Source organism: Thalassophryne amazonica, chromosome 5, assembly GCF_902500255.1.
Source record: "Thalassophryne amazonica chromosome 5, fThaAma1.1, whole genome shotgun sequence".
Lineage (NCBI taxonomy): Eukaryota > Metazoa > Chordata > Actinopteri > Batrachoidiformes > Batrachoididae > Thalassophryne > Thalassophryne amazonica.
Window position 1 is genome coordinate 815816 of NC_047107.1, and position 14457 is coordinate 830272.

A 14457-nucleotide genomic window follows, 5' to 3' on the forward strand; every position below is an offset into this window, starting at 1 on the left:
TCCCTCAAATATTGTTCACAAACTAGTCTAAATCTGTGATAGTGAGCACTTCTCCTTTGCTGAGATAATCCATCCCACCTCACAGGTGTCCCATATCAAGATGCTGATTAGACACCATGATTAGTGCACAGGTGTGCCTTAGACTGTCCACAATAAAAGGCCACTCTGAAAGGTGCAGTTTTGTCACACAGCACAATGCCACAGATGTCGCAAGATTTGAGGGAGTGTGCAATTGGCATGCTGACAGCAGGAATGTCAACCAGAGCTGTTGCTCGTGTATTGAATGTTCATTTCTCTACCATAAGCCGTCTCCAAAGGCATTTCAGAGACTTTGGCAGTACATCCAACCAGCCTCACAACCGCAGACCACGTGTAACCACACCAGCCCAGGACCTCCACATCCAGCATGTTCACCTCCAAGATCGTCTGAGACCAGCCACTCGGACAGCTGCTGAAACAATCGGTTTGCATAACCAAAGAATTTCTGCACAAACTGTCAGAAACCGTCTCAGGGAAGCTCATCTGCATGCTCGTCGTCCTCATCGGGGTCTCGACCTGACTCCAGTTCGTCGTCGTAACCGACTTGAGTGGGCAAATGCTCACATTCGCTGGCGTTTGGCATGTTGGAGAGGTGTTCTCTTCACGGATGAATCCCGGTTCACACTGTTCAGGGCAGATGGCAGACAGCGTGTGTGGCGTCGTGTGGGTGAGCGGTTTTCTGATGTCAATGTTGTGGATCGAGTGGCCCATGGTGGTGGTGGGGTTATGGTATGGGCAGGCGTCTGTTATGGACGAAGAACACAGGTGCATTTTATTGATGGAATTTTGAATGCACAGAGATACCGTGACGAGATCCTGAGGCCCATTGTTGTGCCATACATCCAAGAACATCACCTCATGTTGCAGCAGGATAATGCACGGCCCCATGTTGCAAGGATCTGTACACAATTTTTGGAAGCTGAAAATGTCCCAGTTCTTGCATGGCCAGCATACTCACCGGACATGTCACCCATTGAGCATGTTTGGGATGCTCTGGACCGGTGTATAAGACAGCGTGTACCAGTTCCTGCCAATATCCAGCAACTTTGCACAGTCACTGAAGAGGAGTGGACCAACATTCCACAGGCCACAATTGACAACCTGATCAACTCTATGCGAAGGAGATGTGTTGCACTGCATGAGGCAAATGGTGGTCACACCAGATACTGACTGGTATCCCCCCCCCCAATAAAACAAAACTGCACCTTTCAGAGTGGCCTTTTATTGTGGGAAGTCTAAGGCACACCTGTGCACTAATCATGGAGTCTAATCAGCATCTTGATATGGCACACCTGTGAGGTGGGATGGATTATCTCAGCAAAGGAGAAGTGCTCACTATCACAGATTTAGACTGGTTTGTGAACAATATTTGAGGGAAATGGTGATATTGTGTATGTGGAAAAAGTTTTAGATCTTTGAGTTCATCAAAATGGGAGCAAAACCAAAAGTGTTGTGTTTATGTTTTTGTGTAGTGTATATATATATATATATATATATATATATATATATATATATATATATATATATATATATATATATATATATATATATATATATATATATATATATATATATATATTACATATACGAGGGTAGGCTGAAAAGTTCTAAGGCTCACCAAGAAGGAGAAATGCCATTTCAATAAAACTTGGCATGCATTAAGTTCAACTCTTCTGATGACTAACTGTATTATTTTCTTCCAGGTTGTGAGGTAGTTTGTGGTTCATAGCCAAGTTTGAAAGTTTGTGGTAGAGGGAAATGGCAAAAATGGACAAAATCTGGCATCGCGGTGTGATTAAGTACCTGCATAAGAAGGGGTTAAAGCCCAAGGACATTCATGCGGATATGGTTGCTACATTAGGGGATGAAGCTCCCTCCATATCTACAGTGCAGAAGTGGGCAGCTGAATTTAAGAGGGGCAGAGAGAGCCTTGAAGACGACCCAAGGTCTGGGCGGCCTGCAACAGCCACAACCCAGAAAAACATTGACCTTGTTCATGAAATGGTGATGGACGACAGATGATCGATGATTAATCAGCTAGCAGATGCTGTGGGAATATCCCGTGAGAGAATTGAACACATTCTGCATGAAGAACTTGGAATGTCAAAGGTGTCAGCTCAGTGGGTGCCACGTCTTCTGACGCCTGATCAGAAACGCACCAGGCTAGTCATGTCGAAGGCAAACTTGGCACATTTTGAAGAGGATCCAGCCAATTACATGGAATGTTTTCTTACCCAGGATGAGTGTTGGGTTCACCACTTTGAACCAGAGACAAAAAACAATCAATGCAGTGGAAACACCCAAGGTCACCACCTCCAAAGAAGGCCAAGGTCGTTTTGTCTGCGGGAAAGGTCATGGTTTCAGTTTTCTAGGATGCCAAGGGCATTGTGTTCGTGGACTATCTTGAAAAGGGACAAACCATAAATGGACAGTACTATTCTAACCTACTGAGACAGTTATGCGAGGCTTTCAAAATGAAGCGACCAGGAAAGCAGACGAAAGGGGTGCTGTGCCATCAAGACAATGCCCCAGCTCACAAGTCAACAGTGGCCATGGCCACTATCCACGAGTGTGGATTCGAACTGGTAGATCACCCACCATACTCCCCTGACTTGGCACCCTCAGACTTTCATCTGTTCTCAAACCTGAAAAAAACTTGGCTGGGAAGCACTATCAGAGCACTGATGAGGTGATGGCTGCCACTGAGGACTACTTTGACTCTCAAGATGAAAGCTTCTATGCCAAGGGAATTGAAGCACTCAAGCACCGCTGGAAGAAGTGTGTGGAGTTACAGGGAGACTATGTAGAAAAATAACCCTGAATTTGTTCAATTCGACAACTGCATCATAGTCAGCCTTAGAACTTTTCAGCCTACCCTTGTATATATATATATATATATATATATATATATATATATATATATATATATATATATATATAGCTAGAGAAATGAAGCTGGACGACGGTTAAATGATGTCTCCAAAAGTCAACGGAAGTCCAGATTTCTTGTTTCGTTTTGGCTTCAGTGTCCTCCGTTGGTGCCGTGTGACCGGGGCTTTAGGCTGGCTACAATAAAAGGCCAGTCTGAAATGTGCAGTTTTATCACACAGCACAATGCCACAGATGTTTTGACGGAGCGTGCGGCATGCTGACTGCAGGAATGTCCACCAGAGGTGTTGCTCATGAACTGAATGTTCATTTGTCTACCATAAGCCATTGCCAAAGGTGTTTCAGAGAATTTGGCAGTACATCCAACTGGCCTCACAACTGTAGACCACGTGTGACCACATCAGCCCAGGACCTCCACATCCAGCATGTTCACCTCCAAGATGGTCTGAGACCAGCCACCCGGACAGCTGCTGCAACAATCAGAGTGTTTTGAGTATATAGAAATGTTGTAGATCTTTGAGTTCAGCTCATGAAAAATGGGAGCAAAACCAAACTGGTGCATTCATATATATATATATATATATATATATATTTTTTTTTTTTTTTCAAAATACACCTCATGGATTCACTGGGACGCATCATCAGTGATGTATCCTGGGGTCATCGGGTGTTTCGGGTCTTGCAACATCATACACCCTCACCCAGGCGACCCAGCCGGGGGTGATCAAGCCCCGACTTGTGTCCCAGTAGCAGCCCATGGATCTGCCCTCTTCATCCAAAGCCACCTGGTGGCCTTTTCGGCGGCTTCGCTTGCGGACTTGATGGCCCTCTTCTTTGCCGCTCCTACGATGCCCAGGCGGCTGAGGACCTTGCACAGAGACCGCCCTGCAAATCCCCTGCAGCCTACCTCTATGGGCTCGTAGACCGTCTTCCAGCCTCCCTCCCTGCACTCCTCCACCAGTTCCTGGTACTTAGCCCTCTTCCTCTCATTGGCCTCCTCGATGTTTTCTTCCCAGGGCACTGTCAACTCCAGTATGATCAGCTGTTTCGAAGACTGAGAGGTCATGATCATATCTGGGCGAAGGAATGTTGTTGTGATGTGCTGGGGGAACCTCAGCTGCCTACCCAGGTCAACCTGCAACTGCCAGTCAGCTGCTGTGTGGAGTAGTCCTGATGTCACATGTTGGTTTGCTCTGGGTTTTTCTCCAGCTTTAACAAAGGAGATTGCCTTCTTTGGAGCATGATGGTTCTTGCTGGAGCTGATGGCTGAGGCTATGCTCTCAGCAACTGCCTTAAGCACCTGGTCATGGCACCAGTGATAGCGACCATCTGCCAGAGCCTTTGGGGAGCCACTGAGGAGGTGTTCTAAAGAGCCTCTAGCAGAGCACAGTGGGCAGGAAGGTGTCTCACTTTTCCCCCACACATGGAGGTTCACTGGACTTGGCAGAGCATCGTAGACAGCTTGCACCAGGAAGCGGACATGCTGAAAATCTGGCTGCAAGATGTTTGTCCAGGTGATCCTGCGCTGTAGTGCGCTCTCCCACCTTGTCCATGCTCCCTGTTGCCGTAGTCCTACTGCCCTGCTCACCCGCTCTTCCTCCACACCCGCTCTGACTTCCTCCTGGATCAGGTCATGCCTTTCCTTCCCACGGGCCTGGCTGATAAGGATCTTTGGGAAGTAACCCAAGCCTGCTCTGTCTGTTGCCACAGAGCCCACCAATGCCTTCTGACTTAGGCATGACTCTGCCAACTCCACTGCTTCCCATGCCTTCCACTTCCTTCCTGTCCTCACCTCGATGCCGGCTGCTGACACTTTGCAGTCCTTTGAGTCCCTGTACTGTAGAACTTCTCTGGTGCGTGCCACCGTGAACTCTTCTGTGAGACCATTGAGAGGAAGCTGCAGGATGTTACTCGTTCCGTACAGGGCAGCACTGGTAAGGCTGCAAGGAAGTCCCAGCCACTTTTGAAGAAAGCCACTGATCTTCCTCTCTAGGGACTCAACTGCTGTTATTGGGACTGCATAAATCAACAGGGGCCACAGGATGCGGGGCAGGCTTGAATGCTGGTAGGTCCAGGCTTTAAACCTACCAGGCAGGCCAGACTTGTCTACCTTGGTGAGCCAGGTTCCAAGTTCTAAGCTGGCCTTCTGGATGGCTGCTGAGTCCTTCAGGGTGGAGTCGAAGAGTTTCCCCAAGCTCTTCACGGGTTGCTCTGTGATGGTTGGGATGACAGTTCCTGAGATGGAAAAGCGGAACCTGTCACTCACCTTCCCCTTCTTCAGCACCATGGATCGTGATTTGGAGGGCTTAAAGCTCATCCTTTCCCAGGTGATGAGCTTTTCGAGCCCTTGCAGGATCCACCTGCACCCTGGGACCGACATGGTTGTTACGGTGAAGTCAACCATATAGGCTCTGATGGGGGGCTGTCGTACACCTGACTTGGTCAGGGGCCCTCTGCATTCCACCTCAGCTGACTTGACCACCATGTTCATGGCTAGGGAGAAGAGGACAACAGAGATGGTGCAGCCTGTAATTATCCCTTTCCCAATGCGATGCCAGTCCGATGTCTCTGACCCAGAAGTAACTCTCATCCTGAAGTTATTGTAATAATCCAGGATGAGGTCCTTGATCTTACTGGGAACATGGTGGAGGTGGAGAGCAAGCTCAACCAGCTTGTGTGGTATGGACCAGTAGGCGCTTGCCAGGTCCAACCACAACACAGGTAGGTCGCCTTTGTTCTCATGGGCCTCTCTGATGAGTTGTGTGATGACCCCAGTGTGTTCCAAGCAGCCAGGAGCAGAGATCCCTCCCTTCTGTACTGATGGGTCAATATAGCTGTTCTTGAGGAGGAACTCGGTCAGTCTTCGTGAGACAATGCTAAAAAACACCTTCCCTTCCACGCTCAGCAGTGAGATGGATCGAAACTGACTGATATCTTGTGAGTTCTCCTCTTTGGGGATCCAAACTCCCTCAGCATGCCTCCACTGGTCGGCCACTTTTCCCTTCTCCAAATCACCTTCAGGATCCTCCACAGGTGCCGTAGAAGCTCCGGGCAGCACTTGTAGACCAGATAAGGAATTCCACTGGGGCCTGGTGCTGATGCAGAGCAGGCCGCCTTGACGACCTCCTCAACCTCCTTCAGGCTTGGCTCCTTCAGGTTGAACTCCGTTGTTGGGGGATCTGGGCTGATGAGAGCTTTGTTGGGCTCCAGTTCCAGGTCTCTCAGAGGGTTGCTCACAGTGTCCTGGAGGAAGCGGTTTACTTGCTCTATAGAGCACTCAAGCCGGCCACTGCGCTTGTCCCCTAGCAGTTGTTTGGTAAGGCCAAAGGGGTTGGCGATGAAAGCCGCTCGCTTCCTTGCCCTCTCCCTCCCCCGTCTCTGGTGCTACTCTGCTCTGCGAAGAGTCATCAGCTTCTTTCGCAGGATGTTTTTCAGTTCCGCTAAGGGTTGCTTCTCCTCCTTAGTTGCAGCCTTGTACTGCTTCTTGAGGGTACGACGCTCCTGGCGCAGATGATGTATCCGGGTGGCTCTTCGGCTCATTGTGTAGGAAGTGGGTTTTGATTTTCCTTTGTCCACCTGCCCAAATCTTACTGAGGCATAGCTGATGATGATGGTGGTCATTGATGTGAGTCGGCTGTCCGCGTCTACTTTGGCTGTGGCCTGGATGATGTTTGACACATCCTCGTCAAACTGCTGCCAATCGCTCCTCTTGCTGGCTGGGGACCACTTAATCCGCTGCTGTGGACTTACTCTGCTGGGATTGAGAGTCTGAGGTACGTGGAGGGACTGGGCTCTGTGGGTTGCCTCCTGGCCGGGCTCCTCCTGCGTCTCACCAGCTACAAGACCTGAGCATTGTACCTCATTGTCTTTCTCCAAGCATTTCATTCTAGCCTGATGGATTTTCAGGCCACGATGGTTCTTGCACAGCCTTCCGCAAATGCATGTTACGTTTGTCATTTGTCTGTTTGCCTGGGTCATCACTGTGTGGTCCGTCTGATTGGAGATCTCATCCTCCCGCCCTCTCGGGATCTCCTGGGGGTATCTCACTGTAGGGCTTGCCATAGCTTGATTGGGTTCTCTCTCACGAAAGATACAGGTTGGGTTGCTAACCCAACCTGCCCCGGGTGCCGTCTTTCCGTGCTGTCAACTGTCTCTCCAGTAGTCGACCAAACTATTCTTGGTTGTCACCTAATCTGTTCCTAGGAGTCACTGGCTATGCCAGATGCTAAATATTCAAAATACACCTCATGGATGCACTGGGACGCATCATCAGTGATGCATCCTGGGGTCATCGGGTGTTTCAGGTCTTGCAACATCATACACCCTCACCCAGGCGACCCAGCCGGGGGTGATCAAGCCCCGACTTGCGTCCCAGTAGCAGCCCACGGATCTGCCCTCTTCATCCAAAGCCACCTGGTGGCCTTTTCGGCGGCTTCGCTTGCAGACTTGATGGCCCTCTTCTTTGCTGCTCCTACGATGCCCAGGCGGCTGAGGACCTTGCACAGAGACCGCCCTGCAAATCCCCTGCAGCCTACCTCTATGGGCTCGTAGACCGTCTTCCAGCCTCCCTCCCTGCACTCCTCCACCAGTTCCTGGTACTTAGCCCTCTTCCTCTCATTGGCCTTCTCGATGTTTTCTTCCCAGGGAACTGTCAACTCCAGTATGATCAGCTGTTTCGAAGACTGAGAGGTCATGATCATATCTGGGCGAAGGAATGTTGTTGCGATGTGCTGGGGGAACCTCAGCTGCCTACCCAGGTCAACCTGCAACTGCCAGTCAGCTGCTGTGTGGAGTAGTCCTGATGTCGCATGTTGGTTTGCTCTGGGTTTTTCTCCAGCTTTAACAAAGGAGATTGCCTTCTTTGGAGCATGATGGTTCTTGCTGGAGCTGATGGCTGAGGCTATGCTCTCAGCGACTGCCTTAAGCACCTGGTCATGGCGCCAGTGATATCAACCATCTGCCAGAGCCTTTGGGCAGCCACTGAGGAGGTGTTCTAAAGAGCCTCTACCAGAGCACAGTGGGCAGGAAGGTGTCTCACTTTTCCCCCACACATGGAGGTTCGCTGGACTTGGCAGAGCATCGTAGACAGCTTGCACCAGGAAGCGGACCCGCTGAAAATCTGGCTGCAAGATGTTTGTCCAGGTGATCCTGTGCTGTAGTGTGCTCTCCCACCTTGTCCATGCTCCCTGTTGCTGTAGTCCTACTGCCCTGCTCACCCGCTCTTCCTCCACACCCGCTCTGACTTCCTCCTGGATCAGGTGGTGCCTTTCCTTCCCACGGGCCTGGCTGATGAGGATTTTGGGAAGTAACCCAAGCCTGCTCTGCCTGTTGCCACAGTGCCCACCAATGCCTTCTGTCTTAGGCATGACTATGCCAGCTCCACTGCTTTCCATGCCTTCCACTTCCTTCCTGTCCTCACCTCGATGCCGGCTGCTGACACTTTGCAGTCCTTCGAGTCCCTGTACTGTAGAACTTCTCTGGTGCGTTCCACCATGAACTCTTCTGTGAGACCGCTGAGAGGAAGCTGCAGGATGTTACTCGTTCCGTACAGGGCAGCACTGGTAAGGCTGCAAGGAAGTCCCAGCCACTTTTGAAGAAAGCCACTGATCTTCCTCTCTAGGGACTCAACTGCTGTTATTGGGACTGCATAAATCAACAGGGGCCACAGGATGCGGGGCAGGACTGAATGCTGGTAGATCCAGGCTTTAAACCTACCAGGCAGGCCAGACTCGTCTACCCTTGTGAGCCAGGTTCCAAGTTCTAAGCTGGCCTTCTGGATGGCTGCTGAGTCCTTTAGGGTGGAGTCGAAGAGTTTCCCCAAGATCTTCACGGGTTGCTCTGTGATGGTTGGGATGACAGTTCCTGAGATGGAAAAGTGGAACTTGTCACTCACCTTCCCCTTCTTCAGCACCATGGATCGTGATTTGGAGGGCTTAAAGCTCATCCTTGCCCAGGTGATGAGCTTTTCAAGCCCTTGCAGGATCCACCTGCACCCTGGGACCGACATGGTTGTTACGGTGAGGTCATCCATATAGGCTCTGATGGGGGGCTGTCGTACACCTGACTTGGTCAGGGGCCCTCTGCATTCCACCTCAGCTGACTTGACCACCATGTTCATGGCTAGGGAGAAGAGGACAACAGAGATGGTGCAGCCTGTAATTATCCCTTTCCCAATGCAATGCCAGTCTGATGTCTCTGACCCAGAAGTAACTCTCATCCTGAAGTTATTGTAATAATCCAGGATGAGGTCCTTGATCTTACTGGGAACATGGTGGAGGTGGAGAGCAAGCTCAACCAGCTTGTGTGGTATGGACCAGTAGGCGTTGGCCATGTCCAACCACAACACAGCTAGGTCGCCTTTGTTCTCATGGGCCTCTCTGATGAGTTGCGTGATGACCCCAGTGTGTTCCAAGCAGCCAGGAAGTTATATATATATATATATATATATATATATATATATATATAGATAGATAGATAGATAGATAGATCGATCCAAAAGTCCAATCAAATCAAATGTCCACCAAACATGTAGGCACATAGGCAACCATCAATTGACCCCATCCAGATGCTCCCTTACGGTGCCCAAGTAGTGAGTCAAGGCCTCACTGAGACATCAAAGTCATCATGGTGGTGCATCTTCGGGTGTCCCAAGTTATGAGGTGGGATCTTACCCATCATAAGGTATCCAGTCTTCCATACTCACCTGATACAACATGCCAACAAGGCAGGGGCACCAACGTGTGAGAGGGAACTACCATTCAAGGTGTCACGTCCAAATTGTCACTGATCTTTAAATTCATAGGATCATTGAATGTGAACTGAATTATCTCCCCATCAGTTTCCCCAAAGATTAACCTGTTGGATAAATCTGAACAATTCTGCACTCAGCCAACAACAAATGATTACTACATTCTCATATCAGATGGAATAAGGAAAAGATCGGACACAAAGCTTATAAAGGCAATAATAAAAGTAAGTCCCTTTGGCTGCTCCCTTGTTTGCACTCAGGGTCATCACAGCAAATCCAAGGTGGATCTGCATGTTAAATTGACACAGGTTTTATGCCGGATGCCCTTCCTGACGCAACTCCACATTACATGGGGAAATGTGGCAGGGGTGAGATTTGAACCTGGAACCTTCCGCACTGAAACCAAGTGCACGAACCACTTGGCCACAGTAATAACAATGAAAATAGGGAGCCCATCAAGTGTCGCAGGAAACTCTTAGTGTTCTTCATGATACTGTTCGAACAACCATAACAACTATAGTTATCCACGCTGATGGAGTGGTCATCAATTATTCTGCAACATATTATAATATAGCAAAATATTAATACAAATATGTCAGAGCAGGGGCATGCTGGGAACATTTTTCAGCCCGGGAGTTTCATATCCAACCGGCCCACAAACCGCCAGCGCATAGAGATAATAAGAGTTCTGCTGTGGCATTTAAATCCAGCATTTATGTGCTGACTGACTGTGAAAATTGGGTGGCTTATAATAGAAAGTAAAAGTTAGTTAGTTAAAACAAGAACGGTATTGTTAACTCGCCAGTGCACCACCTTTAGACTGGGCTTACACTGTGCGATTTTTGGCCCTTTTTCAGGCGATTTTTCACTCGTGTTAGAAATTTTGGATCGCGCTCAAACTGTGCGACAAAACCGCAGGGTTTAAAAGTTCAGAGCGCACGATTCATGGTCTCACACTGTACGGCCCGATGCTCTGATGCCATCTGACTGCTCACATTGGGCCTCATGTATCAACGTTGCGCACTTGTGGTGTAAATTTACGGTGTAAATTTGAAGTACACCAAAGTTGCCGTGACATGTATCAAGCAGTGCGCACCTGCCCATTTCCGGCGTACGCCCGACGTGACTTTGATAAATGCGGCGGGTGAAAACAATCGCAATTATAATGAACACGCCCATAAATATTCAGACTCCGCTTCAAACACACCCTTATTTTACGACATGGAAGCCAGGAAGACGGCAAAGAAAAAGAACTCCACCAATCATGACGCGTGCCAATAGAGCGTTAAAAGTGGCCGTCGTATTAATTGTTTTGTAGTATATAATCAAAAAAGTGTTACAGTGGTCCCTCGTTTATTGAGGGAGTTACGTTCTAAAAATAGCCCGCAATAAGTGAAGTCCGCGAAGTAGTCAGCGTTATTTTTTACAATTATTATTGTGGGTTAGGGTTAGATGTTTTAAAGCTGTAAAACCCCTGTAAAACCACTTTATACACTTTCTCAAACAGGCATGAACATTTTCTCACTTTTCTCTCGTGTGTAAACACTCTCAAAATTCAAACCTTAGCAGAAAAATAAAACCAAACTGTTTTCAGGCCCAAACATTTGTTTGAGAAATAAAAATAGAACGTTTTCCTATAAATAATTATGATGGCTTTTAGAACTAACGAATTTAATTTTAACGATCAACCTACGAGGTTGGACACATAAGAAATTATTAATAGTGACTGACCAGTATTTCACAGATCGCGCCTCTGCGTCCTGACGCCGCGCCTTTTTCCGCTGAGTGACACCTCGCTGCAGGTGTCTTTTTCCGAGTGAAGAACACAGTTATGGGTAGTTGATGGCGCTCTTGTTTCTTCTGGGCGAGAAGATTCTTATAAACAGACACACAGAACACTGTAAGAAAAAGACATGCAAAATTGGACTAAAAAAATCCACAACACTGCGAGGCCGCGAAAGGTGAACGGCGTTATAGCGAGGGACCACTGTATTCTCTTTTCACATGTCAATAATTCTTGACATGTGGATATTTGCTCGCTCAATTAATAAGACACGTCTAATTTTTCAGATTTCTTTATTTTTTAAATGTATTTCTTTATTTATTTTATTGTGACAACTGAATGGAGACGACAAAACCTGGTTGCAGCACGAGCGAATTAAAGGAATGACGGAACTACAGTTGTTATTATCAATTTCATTGTCTAAAACGATCACACCACATGAAGTTAAGCTCAGCGCTGCTCTGGTTCCAGGCTCAAAGTCTGGAGAAAAACGCGAGTAGCGCTTTCCTTCCTGTCAGCGCTGTAGCCACGGATCGTGCTCCATAACAATCCCGCAAAGGCGTGATTTGTATTGATTATTATGTAGTATAATCAAGAAAGTGTTATTTATGTAACATATGCATTGATTTGTATAATGGCACTGTTTATCATGTTGATCATCTTCATTTTTATGTGGATTCCAGCGCTGGTTAATTTTGGTGTATAATTTATGCCACCTCTCGACCTGGTGTATATTTTCAGTGCAGCGTACGCCAACGACCACATTGATAAATGCCAAGTAGCACAGCCGTTTTGGCGTACACCCCATATACGCTCAAATATCGCCGTATGCAACGTTGATACATGAGGCCCGATGTGCGTTCAAAAACCACACGTCGGGGTCACGTTTCTTTTTTTTATTATTATTAATTTCATGCCTATCAGCGCACACAGTGAGTGAAATCAGGTGGGGAGACTGAACGCATATGCGCGCGCGCACACAGCAGACAGCAACATGATTCACAAGAGGACGGTAAAAAAGAAAACATAAACATTCAGGTGTTACTACTTACACTGTTTTATAAATAAACTATATTTCATACAGAGTCTTACAGCTGCGCAAGGTGCAGCAACTTATTACCTCATCTGTCCTAAATCATGTTGTTGTCTGCTGTGTGTGTGTGTGTGTGTGTGTGTGTGTGTGTGTGTGTGTGTGTGTGTGTGTGTGTGTGTGTGTGTGTGTGTGTATACGTTCAGTCTCCCCCCACCTGATTCCACTCACTGTGCGCGCTGACAGGCATGAACTTTAATATGATATTAGGTTATTGCGAGAGAACGCAATAAAAAAATCAAATCAAATCAAAATCAAATCAATTTTATTTATATAGCGCCAAATCACAACAAACAGTTGCCCCAAGGCCCTTTATATTGTAAGGCAAGGCCATACAATAATTACGTAAAAACCCCAACGGTCAAAACGACCCCCTGTGAGCAAGCACTTGGCGACAGTGGGAAGGAAAAACTCCCTTTTAACAGGAAGAAACCTCCAGCAGAACCAGGCTCAGGGAGGGGCAGTCTTCTGCTGGGACTGGTTGGGGCTGAGGGAGAGAACCAGGAAAAAGACATGCTGTGGAAGACAGCAGAGATCAATCACCAATGATTAAAAGCAAAGTGGTGCATACAGAGCAAAAAAAGAAAGAAACACTCAGTGCATCATGGGAACCCCCCAGCAGTCTACGTCTATAGCAGCATAACTAAGGGATGGTTCAGGGTCACCTGATCCAGCCCTAACTATAAGCTTTAGCAAAAAGGAAAGTTTTAAGCCTAATCTTAAAAGTAGAGAGGGTGTCTGTCTCCCTGATCTGAATTGGGAGCTGGTTCCACAGGAGAGGAGCCTGAAAGCTGAAGGCTCTGCCTCCCATTCTACTCTTACAAACCCTAGGAACTACAAGTAAGCCTGCAGTCTGAGAGCGAAGCGCTCTATTGGGGTGATATGGTACTACGAGGTCCCTAAGATAAGATGGGACCTGATTATTCAAAACCTTATAAGTAAGAAGAAGAATTTTAAATTCTATTCTAGAATTAACAGGAAGCCAATGAAGAGAGGCCAATATGGGTGAGATATGCTCTCTCCTTCTAGTCCCCGTCAGTACTCTAGCTGCAGCATTTTGAATTAACTGAAGGCTTTTCAGGGAACTTTTAGGACAACCTGATAATAATGAATTACAATAGTCCAGCCTAGAGGAAATAAATGCATGAATTAGTTTTTCAGCATCACTCTGAGACAAGACCTTTCTAATTTTAGAGATATTGCGCAAATGCAAAAAAGCAGTCCTACATATTTGTTTAATATGCGCATTGAAGGACATATCCTGATCAAAAATGACTCCAAGATTTCTCACAGTATTACTAGAGGTCAGGGTAATGCCATCCAGAGTAAGGATCTGGTTAGACACCATGTTTCTAAGATTTGTGGGGCCAAGTACAATAACTTCAGTTTTATCTGAATTTAAAAGCAGAAAATTAGAGGTCATCCATGTCTTTATGTCTGTAAGACAATCCTGCAGTTTAGCTAATTGGCGTGTGTCCTCTGGCTTCATGGATAGATAAAGCTGGGTATCATCTGCGTAACAATGAAAATTTAAGCAATACCGTCTAATAATACTGCCTAAGGGAAGCATGTATAAAGTGAATAAAATTGGTCCTAGCACAGAACCTTGTGGAACTCCATAATTAACCTTAGTCTGTGAAGAAGATTCCCCATTTACATGAACAAATTGTAATCTATTAGACAAATATGATTCAAACCACCGCAGCGCAGTGCCTTTAATACCTATGGCATGCTCTAATCTCTGTAATAAAATTTTATGGTCAACAGTATCAAAAGCAGCACTGAGGTCTAACAGAACAAGCACAGAGATGAGTCCACTGTCTGAGGCCATAAGAAGATCATTTGTAACCTTCACTAATGCTGTTTCTGTGCTATGATGAATTCTAAAACCTGACTGAAACTCTTCAA

The 14457-nt window shown here is 47.0% G+C and overlaps 1 protein-coding gene across 1 annotated transcript; it reads right to left on the reverse strand.

Moving 5' to 3' along the window:
* Window positions 1-3550: 3550 nt before the first annotated feature.
* On the reverse strand, window positions 3551-6564 carry LOC117509723. Its single transcript, XM_034169440.1, is given in 2 exon segments — window positions 3551-5931; window positions 5934-6564. Coding segments are annotated over 2 exon segments (2895 nt in total). The 5' UTR covers window positions 6550-6564; the 3' UTR covers window positions 3551-3652.
* Window positions 6565-14457: the final 7893 nt, after the last annotated feature.